Consider the following 24238-nt stretch of genomic DNA (forward strand, 5'->3'; position numbering starts at 1 on the left):
GAGACCCTATTTTGGCTAATTTAGGTCCCGGCTAGCTTACTGGAGGGCCTGATCTCCAATGCTATCGCATTTCTGATCAGGTCCGATCGTAACGCAGCCAACCCCTAGCCTTCCTTAGGTGTCTCCCCAAAGCAGTTCGTGCTTAAAGCCAGATCAGTTCTGGCAGAAGGATCCTTATTCAGCCAACCAGGCAGGCATCAAACGCAGACAGTTTGTAAGAATAAGTATAAGTGTATTTAACGTATCTCAGCACATGTACAACTCTGTCTTGACAGTATCAAATCCGTAAGAAGAATCCCAAAGAGTTGGCTTATGCCTTCTCCTTTTATACTATTTGCTCCGCCCACAATTATATAACATTCATTGTTTCACATCAGGCCTGTGAGGCAGGCCCAGACAATAGGCATAATGGTGTGCTAGCAGGCCTGTGAAGCAGGCCCAAAAATGTAGTATTATATAACAGTTTTACCAGGGTATTATATAACCGGTTAAGAAATATACATAAGTGACTAGGCATAATGTGGTCTCAAGCACAAACATATGGTTTAGTATAGTCCCGTCCTCCACAATATAAATATAGGCCTACATATAAATAGATATTGTTTTGTGGTGGTCCTTGTATGGCCAATATTAATACATATTATTGCCAATGAAATAATATGCCGGCAAACATAATAAAAAAAGGTTTGAAGACGAACAAAAGTATTCAACCATACCTCAAATGGAGCATTATTTAGGAAGATGGAGGTAACAGGCAAACAGACGGAAGTGACAGGAAATGACTGCAGCAACTCATCACAGGAAGTGAAAACGACTCGGTCAGCCGATGAACAGCTGGAGTCACAGCAGCAGTTGATGTCACATATCCCTGGAGTGAGGTCACATGTACAAAATGGAATGTTATCATTCAGTTGATATGCCGAATTGAATGCAGGCAGCTCGGGATCAATAGTTTCATTAGCCGTAGACGAGGTCTCAGAAGATGTTACTGTTGTTAGGGGTACAGTTGTTGTTCTTACTGTAGTTGTACTAGTTGATTGCGTTGTTGCGTTGTCTGCTGGGCTGAAAAATACATAAATAAAAAATAAACACTTTTTTCAAAGTTTATATAAGATCTACCGATGACCCACATTTAATCTTGTTAGAGATTATGTGGTCATTATGCGTTTCTTTTTTTGAGGTTTTTCAAAGTTTTCAACCAAGACACATACTCCAAAATTGAACAGAAATCAGTTATTAAATTTTAGGTAGATTCACTAGAATTCATTCTCGTGAATCTACTAAGATTCATTGGCAATTCTTAGTAAATTTACGAGAAAATGGTGACTGGTTATACTGAAAACAGTTGTAGCCAGAAAAATGTCTACAAATTTGCATAAAACTGTTTAGAGAAGGCAGAACAAGTATTGATGTTGAAGAGGGATTAGGTAGACCTGTTGATGAGAGGTCCCAATGGTCGTAATGGTCTCAATTAGGCAATGAGCTAACAAAGAAGCTTTTCCAACTTATGTGAATGTTGCATAAGAAAACTGTTAACTCTTTTTTATAATTGTTGTATGGCATACTGTAGTTTGAAAAATTATTGCCAATAATTTTCCGAAGAATCTTCATTCAAATGCAGTTGTCTAATAACGACCTAAATGAGAGAATGTTGAAGAAAAAACTTGAAATACCTTGGATTGGTAGAATTGTCAGCTTCTGTAGTAAAGTTTGCTTGGGCATAAACACATGGAGCTATGACTAGTAGAAGGAACAGACTTATCCTAATCTTCATTCTTTAGGATTTGTGTCCCTGACTGCTAGTGCAGGTTTTTTTAGTAGTCTAGCCTGTATTCCAAAGACCATTTAGTTATTACAACACAGGTGGAGTAAAAATATTATATAGCCTTTTTTATACTAAAATATGTATGCTTGTAACCCAATCAGCTCCAGCAGTTTTTACACTTGAACAATTAAAAGAATGACATTGATGGATTCACAGTTTTGTTTTAGCAAGACTGGTTAAAAAATTACAGCTTTAGCAGAAAGCTCAAAATTACCTATAAATAAAAAAGAAAGTTTATATATAGAGTTTATATATATATTTAGGCTTACTAGGTTGCAATCTGCAGTTGTACATTGGCAAGAGCATCATCACACAGACATTAGCTTATCTTAGCTATGTATGTTTGAGTCCAATGATATGAGAACTTCGGTGACAGGAGACGTGACCAATTGCAGTGAAGAACCACTGGTTAATAGGAATTCATTTGCCCTTGCGGCCCCCCGATGTGTTTACAGAACTGTTGAGTTTGACATAGAGACAAATTTAGTCATCACTAGTGGCGTTTCAAAATCTCGAACCTCAACCAGCTGCTTCCTTGTCAGGGCTATAAAATTTTTGCCGATGGATTTTTCGAGAATATTATCAATTTATGTTAATACAACTTGTACATTTTCAGGTATCCCTATAATCGTATTCTCTTCCTCTATTTTTGTTGATGATTAACAAAAATAAAAAGTCAATTTAATATTATTTAAAGTTAAAGATTAATACAAATAAAAAGTTGCACATGCATACTATACTTTGCATATACTCTGATGAAACACCTCTTTATATATTATTATCACGGTAGACTTATTCTAAATAAGGTCCAACGGCCAATTTTGATAAAAAAGAAACATTGCAGAGAACCATTGGTGAGCCATGTTCAGTTGTCCAAACCTTTAAGCATTTTTGAGGTGAATGCAAACTTAGCTAATCAAACTAGTATATGGATTTATCTTGGGCACAATTTGAAGACTAGTATTTAATCATTGTAATTCTTGCTTCACTTGTTTATGACTATTATTATTATTGATGGCAACATAAAGTTTAGCCATAAAAATAATGCTGCATTAGACTCTCTTTTAGAAATTAAAAAAGATAACTTAAAGACTCTTTCACTGTTTTAATTTAAAAGAGTTGAAGACTGTTAATTGTAAAATTGTAAATGGTGTGGCTGTTAATTGTAAACTTAACAGCAACCCACCATATTAATAGTTTAAAAGAAACAAATCAGAATTTTTATATTTTTGCTGCTAATATATGATTAATCTCACATTTTTTCAAGCGTACCAATGTAAAATTTACAGACAACTATTAGGCTATCCTTGTAGTAGTAGCATATTTTTATTTTGTGGGCCCCTAGTCTCCGAATTTCAGCCCTGGTAGCCTCCCGTTAATTACGTTTATTTGACGGCTAAGTCTGATAACCAAAACTTGCCATGAGCTACACTTGCTTAACTAAGGCTATAGCTATTGTGATAAATTGTGGTGATTAAGTAGGAATTATGAGTCACACACTCATGGTGATAAACCTTTGTTTACCGGTATCTTACCTTACTCATCTAAGGTTGTTTAGCTTATTTTTTACAACGGTAGAAGCAACCATTTAATAATTAGCTCAAGTTCAGATCAATTAAGTGATAGCCAAAGTAGATGTGGCAGAAGAAATGATACAAATACTAAGTCTTCCAAATAAAACAGAGGCACCAATAATCAATTTTGGTCTTGTAATTTCGAGTTCAGGAACGATAGAAATATTCGCAGAATGACATGAATATGTGGCTAAACTGTACTAACTAAACTTTTTTTAAACAACAATATCTGTATGCAAGTTACCAGTTACTTTTACTCAACTAACAATATGATAGGCCTAATTACTATAATACGTAGGCCTACTTGATTTCAGTATAGCGGTTAGCGAAGCCAAGTAATGGTATTACTAAAGATTGAACGGTCGACAACGATTTGAAATGAATATTCGTATACACCTTTGAGTGACTGTATTCATTGACATATCTGCATGTCAACTGTTCTGCCTTAGTGAAGGGAAGCCATTTATAACATCTTATTTGCAGATAATTAAATGAAGAATTGCAAATCCCAAAAGGCTTCAACTAATCCTGAAAGAATATATAAATTCAATACGGGTATTACATTAGTTTCCATTTTTGTATGATTTGTTTAACAGAGAGTAATATACATGTACCTTAATTTAAAAAGTATCTAAGGACGCGTTTTTAAAAATTCCTTCACCTTTAACGGAAGCTGCACAACTTATATCCGCAAAGAAGAGTAAAAGTCAAAGAAACCGAAGCCATTCAATTCGGTTTTAGTTTTTAGTGTCAAGGTCACAAACAGCGTGGCATGACTGGAATTTCCAGGGCATTGTCGCGATTTAACGCAAATTACTTGAGTTACTGAGGCGACAATGAGCGCTTTCCAGAAAAACAAATTGTTGAAACTGTTCGGAGACGATGTTAGCAATTATTCCGAATGTCTTAAAAAGGTTCCTACTGGCACTAATAAAGTTAAACGTTTCAACAGGTTGTTTATAAACGCCCATATAGTGCATGCATATAGTTAAAGCGTGCACTGCTAGCAGCTTACCAGTAATTATCTCATTTATAAACATTCGAACAACAAAGTTTCAGGTTATGCTTATCAACAACATGCACACACTAGCGATTGTCTCATTACTATGCTTCAAAAAGTGGAAGAAACTGAAGTTTTGCGTGGTAGGCCTAAAGGTTTTATATGTAAAAGTAAGCTTTTAAAATGGCTCATGTGGTAGTTATTTTTCTCATGAGAAAGCTGCACTTTTGTTTTAATTATATTATTATTATTCATCTCAGGTGCTATTGAATTAGCATTTAGTTTATTCTATCATTACATTGCTGCAAAACAACTTTAATGCTCATATTGTTTGTTAAGTAATTGAAGTTTGATAGGATCGTGGTACGTATTTTAATAAACATTTTAGTACACTTAAGTTTCACTTAAAATTGGTGCTAATGCAGCCTTCTGCTGAAATGAATGCATAGATATTTACCATTACTTTCAGTGCTGCCAAAAGTCTTAAGCAACTTCAATGCGCAAATTGCTTAAGTAAAAACTTAGTCAGGTTTTTAAGGCAGGTCATCAACTAGAAAAAATGCCGTAAAATAAAATTTTCATGTAAATGAAATTACATGATTTTATAAAATTTGAAATCCACTTAAAGATTGGCTTTCCCAATTAAACACGCCTTCAACACATCATGATGGTGTTTGTTAGTATTGTTTTTTATTTTGCACAATCACTAGCCACCCATCAAAAAAACATTAACGGCCAAGTAATCGAGAGCATATGACCTGTGAGCAGCAGCCTCTCAGAAAAGGCTACGGGTGCAGCAGCAAGGGCTCGCTCCGTTAAATAAAAAATCTATAGATCCCGCAGTCATCCGGATACAAGACTAAGGGTGCCTAAGTGAAAATAACTTGTTACCCATCAGTAAAAGAATTCTTACGTCAGTAATGCTTTGACCCTCCTATGCTGTGGCATGCTGATGATCAGAATAATACTAAACGTCACCTATAAAGTTCATCACGGTGACTTTGACGGGAAGTGATTTGGATTTTTTAAAATATTCGAATAGCAGAGATATGTTTTAAAAATCATAGATTCAAGTCAAGGAGAAACTTAATACAAATTTTAAAAGTGATGAATTTGATGAGTTTTAGTCTATTGCTAAAATTAATGGTGCAAGTTTGCAGAATTGATTATTAAAAGTAGTGATTCTTGTTTTTGGTGAATTCTTCATTAGCTCTCTGTATGTTCTGAAGTTCATTGAGCTCCTAATGAGTGCTCTGACAGCTATTTAGACTCATCACTGATAAATGAGGTTTACCGTAAACATGCATAGTTTAACAGGCCTTTTGTGACATCTTTATACTGTGGATTTTAATTTCATTATTTATAAAAAAATTTGGTGTTTACCTAAATTTGACCTACTAAGATTTTAATATTGTAACCTGACAATTCTGATGTTTCTAGTTCTAATAAACATCCTGTCTCAGCAAAGCTCACTGCTAGCGGGAAGGTGAATCCACCACCTGCTACGAACCTTAGCCGAGGTAAGCTTTCAGATGGCATCTTATGAGTGTCAATAACTGATACTAACAGTTCAAAGTTTCTCATTTTACTGTTTGCCACTGATCAAATCTGTAACTTTTTATTTATGATCTGATGAGCTTGAAATTCAAATTCCAGCTAAAAGAACTCTTCATAATAAAATAGATGTAAGGATGTCAATATATATATATATATATATATACATATATATATATAATTGTTTCTTCACCCCGGATACCCCGTATGGGTGGTAAATTCTGCTCTAACTCGGGTCTCCTACCAGAGACCTGGGAGTTTGAGCACTCGCCTCAAGATCTTAGCTGTTCCCAATAGCGCACTTTTCTGCAACTCACCTGAGTTGATTGCTGTTGGTATTTGGGCAAGCCACATTTTATGCGCCGGTGTTATTGCGCCCAGTGCCCCAATGACTACTGGGATTACAGTTGTTCTTACATTCCAGCATTTTTCAATTTCTTCTAGAAGAGGGAGATATTTCTCTACCTTTTCTTTTTCTTTGCTGGCTATATTGTAGTCATTGGGTACTGCTATATCTATTATAGTAGCCCTCTTGTTCTCCTTGTCTACTACCACTATATCTGGTTGGTTTGCTAGGACATGCTTGTCAGTTTGGATGTAGAAGTCCCAGAGGATCTTAGCGCGGTCATTTTCATTGACCTTACCAGGAGCTTCCCACCAGTGTTGTGGTTTATTAAGGCCATACTCATCACACAGACTTCTATACACAACACCTGCGACATGATTATGCCGCTCAGTGTATGCGTTCCTTGCTAGCTGCTTGCATCCACTGATGATGTGTTGGATGGTCTCAGGTGCATCTTTGCACAGCCTGCATCTAGGATCGTCTCTAGTGTGATAGATTTTCGTTTGGAGTTGCCTTGTTGGGAGCACTTGCTCCTGGGCTGCCATGATTAGCGACTCTGTATTGGCCGTTAGGTTTCCTTTGTTCAGCCACATATATGTCTGGTGAAGATCGCCAACCTTAGATATTTGTTGGTGGTAAGCACCATGAAGAGGTTTCGTGTGCCAGTCAATTTCCTCATCATCAGGGCGTAGGTCCGTTGTAAGAGCAGCCGATTGAAATTCAGCTAGCAACTTATCTGAGATGGCCATGGAGGCTGCATATGCTTTGATGCTTTGCTCCTCCTCTTTCACTGTCTGCTGTACACTTTTGAGTCCCCTACCGCCATCTTTCCTATCAAGATACAATCTAGTAGTATCAGATTTTGGGTGGAGTGCTCCATGCATGGTCAGCAGTTTACGAGTTGCTATATCCGTTTCTTTGATGGTTTCCTCAGTCCACTTTATTATGCCTGCTGGATATCTTATTACTGGCAGTGCGTAGGTATTTATTGCCATGACTTGGTTCTTGGCATTGAGCTGGCTCCGTAAGACCTGCCGAAGGCGTTTCTTGTATTCGGTAATGGCTTTGTGACGTACCTCGGCTTCGTAGTTGATGTTGCTTTGCATAATCCCTAAGTACTTGTACCCTTCTTCTATATCTTTGATGGTACCATTTGGCATTCTTAGGCCATCTGTGAGCATAGAATGGCCTTTCTTAAGAATTAGCCTTCCACATTTCTCAATACCGAAGGTCATTCCGATGTCCTTGCTGTATACCCGAGTGAGGTGTATTAGCGAATCAATGTCCCTTTCTTTGTTAGCGTACAGCTTGATGTCATCCATGTAGAAGAGGTGGATTATCTTGGTGCCACTCTTAAACTGGTACCCATATTGAGTCTCCTCCAGCATATTGCTTAGAGGGTTTAGGCATATGCAGAAGAGCAGCGGTGATAAGGAGTCACCTTGATAGATGCCTCGCTTAATTTGTACACTCGCCAGCTTTTTGCCATTAGCCTCCAGTTCTGTTTTCCATTTGGTCATTGACATGTTGATGAATGCCACAAGAGCAGGGTGAACATTGTACATACTGAGGCACTCAAGTATCCAACTATGGGGAATTGAGTCATAGGCCTTTTTGTAGTCAATCCAAGCCATGGCAAGATTGGTATGCCTTCTCCTGCTGTCTTGACAGACTGTCCGATCCACCAGTAACTGATGTTTAGCTCCTCGGGTGTTGCGCCCAATTCCTTTCCGAGCACTGGTCATATAGTGACTCATGTGCTCTTCCAGTTTGTCTGCAACTATTCCTGAGAGCAGTTTCCAAGTGGTGGGCAAGCACGTTATTGGTCGATAGTTTTTAGGAATCGGCCCCTGCTTTGGATCTTTTATCAGAAGTACAGTTCGTCCTTTGGTCAGCCATTGTGGATGGTCACCTTGTTCTATATATATATATATATATATATATATATATATATAGTTGTGTATGTACCGTAAAACCTCTAATTGAACGCCACCTCTATTTAAACGCCACCTCCAATTAACTGCCACCTTGACAGAGGGGTTGAAAATTAGACCGCCGCTCTCCAATTGAACGCCATCTCCATTTGACCACCACTTTGACATTATTTGATCTTTATGAACCCATAATATCAACTGATAGGTAGAAAAGTGTCCACAATATTGTATTAATAATGGATCATTTATATCACTAACATTTAATTCTCTCATGGTCTAATTCCAAAGGATTTCATTTTTTATTAAAACTTTGAAAGCAACACCATAGAAATAATCAATAACTGTCTCAGGCTATTAGTAGCTCTCTGTTTAACGCGGTCTTTCTACTTCGAAGAGGCCTACATATATGAAAAACGGTTTAAATATACGATGGTAGATTAAAGCACATAAATTACATAATTTTTTTATTGTATATTTCAATACATCAGAGTCTTGGCTTTCGAATGAGCTATTGTTGCCATGGTGAGACAGACATTGGTTGGTGTTTATAGGATTTCCCCAGAGCTCTACCGCAGAAATGTTTACTGGCATAGGCTCGGAAATTGTGATGTCACAATTTTCATATGCAGTGTTGTGTGCTCTTATCGCCTATTTTATTGCTTACCGCTTATATTTATCAACTACGATAATGACGCTAGTGTAAGGCGAAGATAGGACAACTCCAGAGAACCAATGAAGATGTTAAAGGAATCAGTGTCATTAGTTCTCCATGTACAGATTATTTCTATGATAAATAACTCAGATTCCAAGCACCATACTATGTTTTCCTGATGATATTATGCACTAGCCCTCTCATTTTATTGTGATGTTAAGGGTCGCGACTGAGACTAATTAGTTTCAAGCTTTGCGTGATCTCGCGAATGTGCGATTGACATATAGTCCTAGGGCCACGCAACCGCAGGTCATAATTTAATCGATGCGATTTAATTACCTTTATCAACGACAGTACATTCATTGAAGCACAATTAATTAACCCAAAACATGTTTGTATTGGTTGGGTGTTAGCACTATCCCGGGCATTGTTGATTATCTAGAATCCTAGTTTATTATTAGCGCTCTCTGGGTTTAACAGCACCGATTGTCACAGAAAAGCACAGCCTCAATGGCAGCGAAAGGGATCGACTACCTAAGGCTAAATAATAATTGTGACATCACATTTTGAGAACCTGAACCAAGTGTTTTTTTGCAGGACATACTTTTGACACCCTGTTTTTCATAGTTCTATTATTCTTTGTGTATTGAATATAGGCTCATTCAAAAGCCAAGACTCTGATGTATTGAAATATTTAATAAGAAAATTATGTAATTTATGTGCTTTAACTTTCAAAGCAACACCATAGAAATAATCAATAACGGTCTCAGACTAGTAGTAGCTTTCTGTTTAACACCGTCTTTCTACTTCGAAATAGCCTACATGCATAAAAATGGCTTAAGTTTACGACAGTAAATGGAACTTTGTAAGCAGAGCAATAGAAATAACTACATACTAACTGCCTCAGGTTAATATTGGTTCTTTGTTTAACGCGGTCCTATTACTTCGAAGGACATGCATATAAAACTTGGCACGCAAATTTTGGACCAAAGGTTATGTTAGCAAGCTTTTACGCGTTGCATTAGTGCTAAATGCAGATATCTGCATTTACTACTAATGCTAATAGGGCTAAATACCAATGCACATATATGCTAATATCGACTAGTTCAGCAGTGCAGAAGAAGAGTTGAGGCTAGAAGATATTGTGGAAGGTATTGGACAACTAGAAGATGTTCGTTCATCGAAAGCAACAATTCGAACGCAGCTATCCGAGTAAACGATGGAAATAGTGTCTTAAAAGCGTTAATTTTTGTTTCTGCATGTCATATCAGTATGGTTCGTTGATTTCACTTGTTTATGAATATATATTTGTATCATTTGATATATTGTTGTTGTATAACTTATAATTATGCACATTTATTGCATGTTGTTCAATAGCATTCTTGCGGTTATCTTAACATGGCTTACAATTGGTTGATGCTCATAACTCCACTTCTATTACACATAAAAAGCTAATTTTGGCTGCAAATTGTAGCAAACATATCAGTGAGTGCAATGAGCTTTTATTCAACATTGTTAAATATAGATATAAAATAAAATGTGGCTTCAAATTTAGAATGAAATAAAAATTGAAAGTTTCAACAAATTGCAACGGACACAGGCTATAATATCCTTGCGTGTCAATTGCAAGCAATAGATATCAACTGGTAGAGCTATTTCTTGGTTTCTCGATGCACATTTATTAAGAGATCTTCGACAAGTTAGTGGTAAGTTAGCAGATTTATTGCATCCAAAAGGTTTAATATCGTTACACCGTAAAAAGAGAGCAAAATATAGGCGAAATTCGTTTCGCCCGTAATAAGGCTAAATTTATCTTCCGAAAATTCTGAGTGGCGGTATGAAAAATAGACTGCCAGCCTATATTTGAATGCCGCCTCCAATTGACCGCCGCTATAGAGGAAGGATTGGAAAATAGAGCGCCATGGCGTTTAATTAGAGGTTTTACGGTATATATATCTAGCTGACTACTAGCTTGATTGTAAGTGCTGTTGTCTCGAATTTCAAGTAACAATGGCAGCTTCCAGACTATACTTTTCTTCAAAAAAATCAAACCATGTTGATAAAGCTGTGAAATTTATTGTCTAAGTAACTTGTAGTCATTTAGTAGCCCAGGTTTTGTATTTTATACTTGTATATTTTTTGTGTATGTAATTTTCCTTTAGTCATTAAAACTTAAACTCAATGAAAAATGTTGTAAACAGTTCTGCCTGTTCGTAGTATAAATAGAACTTAAATAGAAATTAGTTGAACTTGCATCTTCTTGTGGTAGTTGTATATTTTATGGTAAATTCTTCGATTATACTTTCAGAAATACTAAAATTGCTAAAGATCTTTCATAAAATTTTCAATGTATTTTGCAGCTCTTTCTGGACCACCAGTGAAGAAGTTGAAAAGAAAACAAGCTAGCACTACTGGTATGCAGACATACTCTATGAGTTCACATCGTAACCTTTCATACAGCCATCACGTTTTAGTTTTAAACAAATCTTTGATATGCGACAATAGAAGGAAACGGCCACTCAGCCTGAGTTTAGTGGTAGAGTGAGTCATAGAAATAATAGTAATACTTGCTTTAACTTACACGTAAGTTAAATTAACCTAGTTTATGTTATACAATGGAACCTCGGTTCTCGAACATAATCTTTTTCAAAAGGTAGTTCGAAAACCGAGTTTTTCGAGATCCAAAACAATTATTCCCATTGGAATTAATGTATGTAAATTTTAATCCGTTCCAAGTCGAGATAACAGCTTCGGTGAAGTATTTTTTTAAAATTTTTATGCCATAAACTGTGCTGTATACTACATACTATAAATAAAAATGAGTAGATATAGATCGGGTTGATTTTTAATAAAGGTTTTTCTATATATGATGATGCAAACAGAAAACAAAAAGTAAACATTTTGTATGTTTTGCTCTTAAAACATCGAACACATTCTACGTTAAGAAAAGACATTCTACATTATGATATAATACCAAAAATTGCAGAAATTGATAACGAAACAGCGAAAAATACAACAGATCAGTTACGTCAAAAATTGTGTGGAAAAAAAATATATAAACAGCAATGGCACGTTTGCTTCACATCTTTGAAGGAGAATCCTCCTCCAAAACAATTTAGGGTAACTCTACTGGAAGAGTTGTCTTTCTAGCAATTCTCTTCGGTAGAGGGACGTCGCCCCAGATAGTTCCTTCCTTTTTGTAAAGTATTTATGAAGTAACTTGCTTTTCCCTTTGTTAATTAATGTTTCCATGCTTTTTCCAATTCCAATGCGCTTGCTCCGGTTTGGTCAAGAACAGAATTTATGTTCCAGATCCGATTCGAACAAATCTCAATTTTTGGGTCGAAAACTGAGTTGGTCAAGGACTAAAGCATTCGAGAACCGAGGTTGCACGATTTATTATTGTATGTTTTATTTTAGTTTCTGTCATTTTTTTACTACATTTACATTGTATTGATACCGATATCATTACGATATTTGATTTTTCTGCAATTATTTTGATATCAAAAGAACAAAAACAAGTTCCACACTATGACAAGACAGCCATTTTTTGGCACAATCTATATACATATACTATGTCAATGTTGGCTATTTGGCGACTATTTGCCAATGCATGAATGTGAGTCAAAAGCGCTTCTGTTGACCACCATTCTAATAAGTTTTCCCCATCTAGTCATTGCACTACATTTGTTGGTCATCTGGCATGGCTGGTAATCTAAAGCACAAAGCCGAAACAGGTTTCACAAATACCAAAATTCTGTCCTTTTTGTATGTCCTGCATAAGTTTTTACCAGTGATTATAGAAGGTTAGCAGTGGTTATAGGTTAACATTGGTTATAGAACGTTAACAGTGGTTATAGAAGGTTAAAAGTGGTTATAGAAGGTTAACATTGGTTATAGAACATTAACATTGGTTATAGAACGTTAACAGTGGTTATAGAAGGTTAACATTGGTTATAGAACGTTAACAGTGGTTATAGAAGGTTAAAAGTGGTTATAGAAGGTTAACATTGGTTATAGAACATTAACAGTGGTTATAGAAGGTTAAAAGTGGTTATAGAAGGTTGACATTGGTTATAGAACATTAACATTGGTTATAGAACGTTAACAGTGGTTATAGAAGGTTAACATTGGTTATAGAACGTTAACAGTGGTTATAGAAAGTTAACAGTGGTTATAGAAGGTTAACAGTGGTTATAGAAGGTTAACAGTGGTTATAGAAGGTTAACAGTGGTTATAGAAGGTTAACAGTGGTTATAGAAGGTTAACAGTGGTTATAGAAGGTTAACAGTGGTTATAGAAGGTTAACAGTGGTTATAGAAGGTTAACAGTGGTTATAGAAGGTTAACAGTGGTTATAGAAGGTTAACAGTGGTTATAGAAGGTTAACAGTGGTTATAGAAGGTTAACAGTGGTTATAGAAGGTTAACAGTGGTTATAGAAGGTTAACAGTGGTTATAGAAGGTTAACAGTGGTTATAGAACGTTAACAGTGGTTATAGACGGTTAACAGTGGTTATAGAAGGTTAACAGTGATTATAGAAGGTTAACAGTGGTTATAGAAGGTTAACAGTGGTTATAGAAGGTTAACAGTGGTTATAGAAGGTTATCTGTACATGTTGTGGAGCGGGCTAGCAAAAAACTCTTCCTTCACACAAAAATATGAAAGAGTAGCTATTTCTGGAGTTGTACGTTTACCTATTAAGTATTAACACACCCTTCATTTTTTGAATAAGGATTTTGAAAACGAACAATTTTTAGATAATCTAGTCAACAAAATGAGCATTTTTAATATAACTTTATATATGTATAAAATATTTATACGATATAAATATATTTTTAATATCTTATAATTATGTAGCGTCACAGCTGTTGCTAGCTGATATTTTGCAAATATCGCAAATCTTCCTGTCCATTTTTATGACTTATAGATCAAAATTTTTCTTAATAAACTATAATTTTGTGGCAATTACACAACAATATTGTTCAAACACTAATCTACAATGTTATATGCAGCTGTTAATGCATTCAGAATTTGCGCTGTCAGTTAACCTTTAAAGGAGGTGGGATGTCAAGAAAGTCTACCCATTTTGCGAAACCGGTTACTGTTTCAAAATAGTTTACAAGCTGTATGTTGGAATTTATTTTGTACGTCAAGGCAAATCTGTGCTCAAATTTTATGTAAATAGGGAAGGTCATAAGTTGCGGTCTGCCCACAAAATCAGGAAAGCATGGGCATAACCAGCGACAAGCTTTGAAAAAAACTTTAATATTTTTCCAGTTTCAGGGACAGGTGAAACATCCAAAAAGCATGCAAAAGCATCTAAAATCGATAAGACAGCGACCAAGTCGAATGTGAGCAGCACAAAAGCCAAGAAAGGTCATAAGGTCAGCCAACATAAGGTGAAGAGTTCAGCAGCCAAAGAAAGGCTCGAAGGAGCTCGTTTCAGGTTTATCAATGAATTGCTGTACACGTCTAGTAGCAAGGTCAGTCTAAGGTCGGATTATGCTTACCAAGTATTGGGTCATTACCCCCCTTCAGTTTTTTCTATGTGTGATGACGTGTGGATAAAAGGAGCTTTGCATGAACTTTGGGCTCTGGCAGGGAGGCACAACTCATATCTCCCTCTCTGCACACTTAGCAACACAACATTCTCTCAAGCTTGAGTTATTATTAATGCAAAATACAATTAAACCTCAACTCTGGATCACCTCTTACCTAATTTTTGAGAAAATATTTGCCATTCAAAGTAATTTCCAACCTGTTCAAAATTTCGTAAAGCATCAAAATTTTGTACGTACAAGTAATAAAGCTGGTAGGAATTCAAACAAAGTTTAAAAACAATGAAAAGTATAAATTAAATTAATTTAAACTACTTTCAGTGTAAATTAGATAAAGACTAGCTGAATTAATTCTAATTCATAATTTAATTAATTCTAGCTGAATCTAATTAGAAGCATGATTGTTGTTTGACAACAGTAACAGGTGGGGTGTCAAAAATGCATTGGATACATTAACCACTTGGTAAAAATGATTTATAGTATTTTTTGATTCTCTATGCATATGCCTATGTGGTAAACATTACAAACATTTATGGTTAAAAGGGCAGATAATAACCAATTGCTCAGTCAAACATACATACTAAATTAATCTGTTTTGAGACATTCTTCGGATGTCATATCCATCATATGCTGAAGCTAGAGCTCCACGATCTTCAAAAATTACCAACAATTCGCTTTGATATCTGAAATAAACGATTCCGCGGTATATCGCGATATTATTATTATGTAAAAAAACTCGTAAAGTTTTATTAATATTTTTTGTATATTCGAACTTAAAAAGAAACTTGTGTTTGTGATAATTAGATGTATTTATTTCATGAATGCCTGTGTGCGTCAAAGGCTATAGAATGAGTTCATTATAGGCCTGAAACACCAGTGCGTTTAGTTCCAATATCGCTCATTCTGAAAATCGTCAGATTTGAGATAAATCGCCGTTACAAGATTGTATCATTTATACGATTGGAGAAATCTCTTTAAATGGTGGCAATTTTCAAATCGTCTATCTTAAAAATCGCCAGCCAACAATTGAATCATCAAGCTCTAGTTGAATCACATATTCTTATATGAATACAGTCTATGACCCTTAAGTTGTTCAAAATTTCAACACTTGCACATCCATATAGCATTAAATCAAATGCATTTTATATAAACATTTAAAAATTTAACTGAACTAGTAATACTCAATAAAAAAAGGTTTTTGCTACCTTGAAGACACATAAACTGAAGTTTAGGCTCATTAATGTGAAGATTCTGGATTCAAAGATTCCGTTCAACCTAGTTTTGCAGAGTCAGGGAAAAAACTATTTTCTCATTTGCAGGATGCTGTGGCTTCATTCAAAAAGGATCCAAGCAGCTTTGATGTCTACCATCAGGGCTATAGAAGGCAAATTGCTAATTGGCCAATCAAGCCTATAGATTTGGCCATAAGCTTCGTGAAATCACGACCTAAGTAAGCTTGCTATATTAAAGAACAGACAACTCCAATTGTGTCATAAAATGTTGTTCGTTATCGAGATCTTTGTAGTTTCATATTAAACGTACTACAACTTCTCACAATCCGAGTTGACAAAATAACATAGCAGAAACCGAAATGTTTTTACTTTAAAATCTCAATTTTTTTTATTGTAATAAATGAATAGAAATGAATAAAATATTATAATAAAAATTTTAGATGAAGATGAATGAATGAAGATATGTTCAGGCTATTATACAATCAGTCTGTGAGCTGAAGCCATAGCTGATGACTCTGTAATAATACAGTTTGATTCTGTGCAGCCGATAAAAACCGGTATCTTAAAGGAGTGACACAAGAATTTAAACCACTTCGCACAGTAATAACTCATGCACTCGAATATATGCCGAAATGAATTAAAAATTTGCCTCACTTGGTTTGTCTTTTATGTGGACTGTAAGATGTTAATAAACTACACATTGCAATCCCCGACTATACAATAAACTCCCCGACTATACAATAAACTCCCCGACTATACAATAAACTCCCCGACTATACAATAAACTCCCCGACTATACAATAAACTCCCCGACTATACAATAAACTCCCTGACTATACAATAAACTCCCCGACTATACAATAAACTCCCCGACTATACAATAATTCTAATCCTGATTTCAAATAATGTTAAACTTAAGTTATTTTTGAGCTATTTCAATGGCATGAGAGAATAACATGAGAAATAGGGAATGTTTTTCATTTTCATTCATAAGACAACTCCGGTTGCATTGGAACTATTCTCTACATTACTTCAGTTAATCATGTGGATTATTGTTTAATCTGTGACTTTTTCCATGTTTAGTGCAAAGTGCCACTCAGTAGAACTTTGATATTGAACTTTGATGATAGAACTTTGCCATACAATCATTTGAAATTCAACCGCTTCTCTTTAGAGGCGATGTAATAGCGGACCTTGGATGTGGAGAAGCTATGCTCGCCGCTGCTGTCCCACATAAAGTGCACTCGTTTGACATCAGGGCTCTCAATGACAGAGTGACAGTAGCAGACATGGCTCATCTTCCACTTGAGGTATGCTGGAGTGTTGCGTCTGACTGTTTCTCATCTCTGAAAATTCCTAGATTTTACCCTTTGTTTCTGGTCCTGCCAGATTAGGGGTAAGGAGGGAACCTATGGCTCTCGAGCCAAATGTGGCTCTTTTGATGATTGTATCTGACTCTTTGATAAATTAGTGGCAAAATAATCCATAATTTTGTTATTAATTTAATTAACATAGTAATACAAATAATGCTGAAATTACAGTAACAATAAACAAAATAAAAAATAACATTCATTCAATAGAAATATATTTTCATTTGCAACTTGTTGATATGACGAGCGTAGCAGAGAGTTTCTAGTGCTTTCTGTACTCCACCCTGCACAGGCCGCACAAGTCATTTTTAGACCAAAAGGGTAAACCCTTCAAACCAAAAGATGGCTAAAATTGTTATTTGAACATTGTTCTTCGAAGTTAATCCACATTTCTTATACTCTAAAAATGCTCAAACATGCTAAATTTGTTGATCTTCCTTTTCCATTTTATGTTTTCGAAGTTCAAAATATACATATGGCTCTCCTAGAATTAAATTTGGAAATGTGTGGGTTGCTTTGGCTTGCTCAGTCAACAAGGTTCCTGACCCTGGTTTTAGATCCTATCAATAAAATTTGTGAACACCGTAAAGAGAGGCCCCCTCCAACTTACCATTTTTTAGCCCGGGCATGTGAATCAGGTACCATAATTTTCTATATTTCACTAAGCTGTGTGTGGTCTGACGCATTACCTCAGGTGTTGAAAGTTGCCCTGTCATCTGTTTCAACACTTTCTGGCATGTGTCATCGATATATTCATCACTTGGTTTAGTTGTCGTTAGTTATAGTGTGTGCATCTATGCTATGTTTGACAGTTTTGTTTACAGTGAAATGTAATTGTACTCCTACTTTAGGCTGCTTCAGTACATGTGGTCATTTACTGCCTTTCTCTCATGGGAACCAACATGGATGACTTCCTTAAGGAGGCTCACAGGGTGCTGAAGAATGGAGGTATCCTCTGGTTGGCTGAGGTGGGTTTAACAAAGATATAACCATTGTTTCACCCTTAATGTGATGAACATGCCAATTGTATCAGAATTATGCCACATGTATATATTTACATTATTGAAAAAACAATCATTACGCGTTTTGCTTATTTTCAGTTTTTTACTTGGAAAGTATTCCTCTATTTGCTCTGGAAGACCTCTGTTTTCTGGGCAAAGCTAGTTACCAAAAGAGAACACAACTCCCATTTATATGGGTCACCATTAACTTGACCTACAGGCCAGCCTCCATGCTGCTGTACTTGTTTGCGTGTTAGTTTCAAAAGTTATGGGTTGATAAATGACGTTTGCATATCATGAAGCTCTTAATATGAATTTTCATCTCTTGTTTAATGCTTTCCAAGAGCCCATGAAAATGTTGATGAGTTATTTATGTTATTATTCTGTGTACTGGTTTCATTTAGCACATCTTGTTGAGACATCAATTGTACCGTTGGCAATTGTAGGCCATCAAAAAATTGAGGTGTTGTCATTGATTAAGTGCATACTTCATAATGCATCGTTTTAACGAATGCTCGTTCCAAATCTTTGCGTCTTCTTACTGTGCCTCGGCTAAATTTTCATTTTGGTTTAATTATTGGTTTCAAAGTCTTTTCATGGTTTGTGCTTTTATTTTTACATGACAGTTACAGGTTTTCAACTCATATCACCTTATGTAATGACCAAATGGCATTCAACTTCTTGCAAAATAGTTTTTAAAATATTATTGCTAGCTGCTTTAACAATGCTCCTTGTAATAACCAATCTGTTAACAGAGAAAGATCCTATGACGTAAACCTATTACATAAATTCTACTTAACGTGAAGAATTTATGTAAAGCTTTTGCTTTGTATTAACTAAAAAATTCCAAATGACATAAACTGTGCAAGTTCTCAAATTCAATTTAGAGAAAAATTTCTGCAGCATCGACTATCACAGGTGATCAACAGGCTCCTCTTGTTTATCAAAGGATGATATGCACTCCTTCGAGCTAAGGTTAAAAAATTAAACTAATTTTTATGGTAGGTTTTGAGATATCAGTCCTCAAAATGACAGCATTACAATGATGATGAAACAGACGCGTAAGGACAATAGACATGGTTTTATTGAATGCGAGTAGTATATTTGTGAAAATATTTCGATGAATGAGGTTACATGGCGGTGTAAACAGAAGCCATCGTCTTCCACTGCGTCCCATTTGAGCCGTTTTGGAAAGGGATTCCAGTCTACGGCGTTTTCGTGTGGCTGTGATTAACTGTTGGTTTTTGAGCTTTTAAGAGCTTGTAATCACATTTCCACATATTTTGCACCTACAACACAACAGAGTAAGACATGGTGAATCTTTTGATACCAAATAACTATAATGTGAATTTTGTTGCAAGTCAACCTTTATCCCACATAAGGATGGAGAGTCATAGCTGAACAAGGACCTCGCACCAAACCTCAACCTACAAACATCTTCCCATTTACATACTTCAGAAAACTCGATAAATTAAGACTAACGCTGAAATCTTTCTAAGCTTGTTCAATTGGCGAATGTATAAAGAGCCAAAATTTTCCACCAGACCTGGATGTGTCTTGAACAAGCATTGAATTTGCAGCCATAAACCCACAATCCACCCATCCGCACCGTTCTGACACCATGGTTGTATCCAACCTCTGTACCATGGAAAACATTTCTATTTAAAATATGAAATTCTTGCCAATAAAGTACCTGTAGCCTTAAATTTCTGTTGTCACTGTTTATGGGCTGAGCTAATCGTTTTCTGCTGAGTTAACAAATATGTTTGATGAATGCAAAAATATTTGTATTAGATTCAGTGGTGAGTCATCCTCTACATCCGTGTGCATGACATCCTGCAGAGCTGTCTATAATTTAATCAAGGTGTGAGTTATGAGTCACCTTTCCACTGGGTGCTTTTCTGTTCTTCTAGGGATTAAGCAAATTTGTTGTGGAAGGGTGTTTCATGATGAGCAATATATGATAAGAGATGAGGGCAGTTGTAATCAAAATATACCCGCTCTTTGCAGTAGGGACTTTAAACTTGATATAGATGAAGACCAACCTTAGGAATTGTGCTCAACAAATTCAAATATGGATTTAGTTCTAAGCTGCTTTCAATGATGCGAGTATGAACCCTTGACAAATCAAATACAAATTATTTCAGAGCTCCGGCAACACATTTGTTATACAGCGAATGATTTGTTATTGCAGCCTACAGATGTTACCTATGTACACAAACTTTAGGCTAAGGTATTTTACTAAAGTGTCGGGAGGCATATGCTTACTCCCTTTCAGTGTGACATTTATAACTCACTTGTCACGATCTCATCATTCACCCCATTCACTGTAAAATTGACTAATTCTTTCATTATTATGAGGGGTATATGGCTGCCACACAAATACAGTACTCCATACACATACCCATTTTGTACAAAAGATCTAGAAGGATCCTAAGCTAGCAAATGACAGAAATGTAAGGCAGGCATTGCTCGTTTAAAGATGAACTAATACAACATCGAAGTAGATTTTATCAGAAAGTATCGGTATTTTTTTATCGTTTGAAATTGTTTTCATGTTTGAAATGGTCTGACTGCCAGGATGTTTAAGATTAAAATCAACAAAACTTTGTCGCGATTAAAATGCTCAGAAGAAAATACGTGCGAAATGACGCTACTAGTTGTTATCGTTGCTATAGTTGATATCTGCTATTGAGTTCAAGTTGAAGTGTTACGCGTCTCTATTCTGTCAGTCTCTTTGCAACAGTCGATCTCGTTGCTGTAGACGTCGCAACTCTCTCTTTTCCTAAATCTAAGTGTTTTAACTGCGATCAAGTTTTATCGATTTTTGTCAAGAACCATCCTGACAATTAGACAATCTCAAACATCAAAAAGAATTGCAAATGATAGAAAATTACTGATGCTCTCCGATTAAATCAACTGAAATTTTGTATATGTTCATCTTTAAGATGTTTATAGTGTGGTTCTTACAAGGAGTTGTGTGCTCAATCTATTGAGGTGTACTATAGCTTTATTCAACTGGGTAATATGATGTTACAACATGTATTGGCTCAAGTCGGCTCAATGTTTTGCTAATTTCGAAATGAGTTCCAGTAATGAGGACGTTTGGAAAACAGCATCATGTTGTGCTTTAATCACTACACGGGTTGATCGGGCTTGCTAATATTTATCACAAGGTTTTGAATGCTTCCAGTACTATTCGAACATTGTTTAGTGGAACTCGTCTCTGAATGCTACCTTTACCTACTGTATCATTTCTCAGACTATTCTTCACAGAAATGCTGAACTCAGTCTTTTTGATAACATGTAAGCTTAAAACAAAAATTGTTAGAACTAGCCAGAGCTGTAAGCAGTACCAAAGTTTTTTTTAAACAAGCGTTAATTTTCCAGTTTGAGTATCAGTACCGTCAGAGGCATGTGTCGATTGCATTGTCAAACCTCAGCTCTAACCAGAACATTTCATAATGTCTTGAGACAGCATTGTTTACAATCCATTATTCCTGCAGTCCTGATTGGTTTCAGCAGCTGGTCTATGGTACACAAAATTGTGATGCTTGACAACAAGGAATGCACCCAATGACCTATTATTAATAATATCTCATAAAGCCATAACCTACATTTGACATTAGCCAATCACATAACTTTGCCTTTGTTAGGGTAATTGAGTTGTTCACTTTAGGTTAGTCACTGTGTTTTCATAAGCGCCTTGCATATTGTTATCATGGTAACTAGTGCTTCTTATTACACAATGTTCCATGTTGTTGCATTCTTTCGTCTTATAATCTGAATATTTTTTGAAAATGAAATTATCTGCGCTGCCAAAAAAGATATATTTGTGGGGTTCATGAGTAAGGTCTCAGAGGGCTGTCACATCATGATTCTAACAATATGACAGGACAACTGTCAGCTAAATTAGCTTACCTTGTCATAGTCAACTGTTCTATAAAAAGGCAGGCAGAATATAATTTTTCTATTCTGGTTGAACTAACACAAATAAAATTACCATGAATACCCAGCATTACTATTGCTTAGTTTTTTTTACATAGAATCAGTTTATATTCGATGAAGTCTCCCTGATCACGAGATAGGGAGAACACAGAAAATCTTCTTTCATGCAACATTGCTGTATTGGACAGCATCTAAACCTTATTTCTTATAAAGTCTAAATTTAGACTGAAAATTCATGCAGTCATCACCCTCTATCAGCGGGATGACTTTGTATTAGAGATGAATTTGGTCTAACCCAGACCTTGTGAGAACTTTTACCAACATTCTCTTTCAGTCTACTGAAAACGTATAGATATTAGATGTAGCTTTCTGCTTTGGCAGCTTCTTACATTCATGATCCGAATCATTCATAGCCTCTGCTTCTTGTCACAGGTGGAGAGCAGGTTTGACAGAGGTCTAGATACATTCTGCATTGGTGTCGAGTCGTTTGGATTCAAGCGCACAAGCTCCCGCAATGACTTGTCACACTTTGTTACTGTAGCCTTCAGAAAGACTTCAGTGGCTAAAGGCAAGGGAAGCAAACAAAAGGCTGACATCTCACTCGCCCCGTGTCTGTATAAAAAGAGGTAGTGGTTGCTAAGGCTAATACTTTTGATAATGGTTTTGTTGTTTTTAAATTTTATACCTTTTTATTCGGGTTAGATGATGTAATACATAAACACAAACAAACTTTCCTTGTTTAAGGTATGATAACTTTTTATTTAGCTATGTTACAAAATAGACCAACTCCATGATCTGAGCCAATCAACATGTGATTGGAACTGGGCTTTTTATTATTGTATTAAAAACAGCTTATAAACAGAGACAGGTAATGTAGTTACCAATGACTAATTTAAATAAGCTTGTATACGTTTTGCTAACTTACTAATAAGAGCTGTGAGAGCAAGCTTTAGTGACGCTGCGCGTAACACAGAGTCACTATGCGTATTTTAATCCAGATGATGACTATCCAGTCATTGCATTCATTGTATCCTGTGTAGCTTACTGGGTTTTCTTGTCACCTTATGAATGGGAGGTTCCGAGATCAAATTCTCTGCGATACAGATTTTTTATTGCTATATTTTAATCGCTATAACTGGACATAGGGTGCACAAAAAGACAAATACTGAGATATATATATATAGATTAGCTCAAGCCCGGTGTAGCCCAGAACGTCTTTTATTTTCAATCAGATAGCCCTGCAGTATGCTTCTAGATTTTTAACATAAGTTGCTGCACCGCTTTCATATCAGCAGTCCATAAACACATTCATTAAGGGCAGTTATTAATACAAATAGGAAGGCTCAGTTTTGAGTTTTTAATTGGGTAGATGTTTAAGAGGCCTCTCAGGGACCAGACAAAGTTTTGAAACCAGTACGGTTTCAAAACCATTTTGTCGACCATTTTGTTTCAACAATTTTGTCGACCTGGTGGATGGCACGGAGCGTGTGAAGTTTGAAAGAAATTGGCCAAAAATGTAGGAAGGAATAGCGTTCGCGCGGGCTAACGGACAGACACACATAATGACAAACTGGGATTTATTAATGATTGATTGATACTTTGAACGAAATTCTTCAAAAGCTTCAGACAACAGAAAACAATGTGGTAATGCAATGCCTAGATAAATAAATTTACTAGTTGGTTGAGCAGATATTCAAGGAAACAACAGAGGTCAGTGGACATGGTGTTGACTTATGGTCAGTAGGCCAGTGGCTCAAGTCCACACTGCCAGTTGGGGGCGTTAGGAACGATATCTAACCAAAATTGCTCCTGTGCCAAATCTCATGAGTCACAATAAATACTGCACAAGGAGGACGACCATTGTCTGTGGCAGCCCCTAAGAGGAAAAGCTGAAGGACGATGGATAAGAAGTCAAGTACATAGACGGCCATGGAGCTGTAATAGCTGCATTTTTTCTCGTGTCTGAATGTGCAGAATTGTTATGAATTTCTTGATCAAAGCGATCAGTCATTTTTTGATCACTTATTCATAGATAATAATTTAGGAAATAGTTATTGTATGCAATTTGTTAACAGTTACTTATAATTGGCTTTGTGGCTGAGGTAAGACTGTTTCATTATAACATCTGAGTATTCTTACCTTGTGTTAACAGGTTAACGCAAGTGTTAACAGGTGATTGGTTTAGTCTTATTCAACACATTGAATATACTTCAGCAGGCTGAGTCGGCGTTTTGGAATATTC

At 36.0% G+C, this 24238-nt stretch overlaps 2 protein-coding genes across 2 annotated transcripts in view; one reads left to right on the top strand and one right to left on the bottom strand.

Moving 5' to 3' along the window:
- The window catches only part of LOC137396804 (tectonic-3-like), a 29514-nt gene extending 25454 nt beyond the window's left edge, over window positions 1-4060 (bottom strand). The window contains exons 1-3 of the mRNA XM_068083114.1: window positions 4014-4060; window positions 1674-1827; window positions 717-1062 (exon numbers count right to left, since the gene is read on the bottom strand). Coding sequence (XP_067939215.1) covers window positions 717-1062; window positions 1674-1774 — 447 coding nt within the window. The 5' untranslated portion in view covers window positions 1775-1827; window positions 4014-4060. The remainder of the gene's footprint in view (window positions 1-716; window positions 1063-1673; window positions 1828-4013) is intronic.
- A 108-nt stretch (window positions 4061-4168) lies between these two features.
- Window positions 4169-22709, top strand: LOC137396820 (ribosomal RNA-processing protein 8-like). Its single transcript, XM_068083134.1, has 8 exons — window positions 4169-4351; window positions 5840-5919; window positions 11246-11299; window positions 14165-14370; window positions 15765-15895; window positions 16852-16987; window positions 17899-18015; window positions 22429-22709. The coding sequence occupies exons 1-8, from the start codon at window positions 4236-4238 to the stop codon at window positions 22624-22626; spliced, it is 1038 nt and encodes a 345-aa protein (XP_067939235.1). The 5' UTR covers window positions 4169-4235; the 3' UTR covers window positions 22627-22709.
- Window positions 22710-24238: the final 1529 nt, after the last annotated feature.

This window comes from Watersipora subatra, chromosome 5, assembly GCF_963576615.1.
Source record: "Watersipora subatra chromosome 5, tzWatSuba1.1, whole genome shotgun sequence".
Classification (NCBI taxonomy): domain Eukaryota; kingdom Metazoa; phylum Bryozoa; class Gymnolaemata; order Cheilostomatida; family Watersiporidae; genus Watersipora; species Watersipora subatra.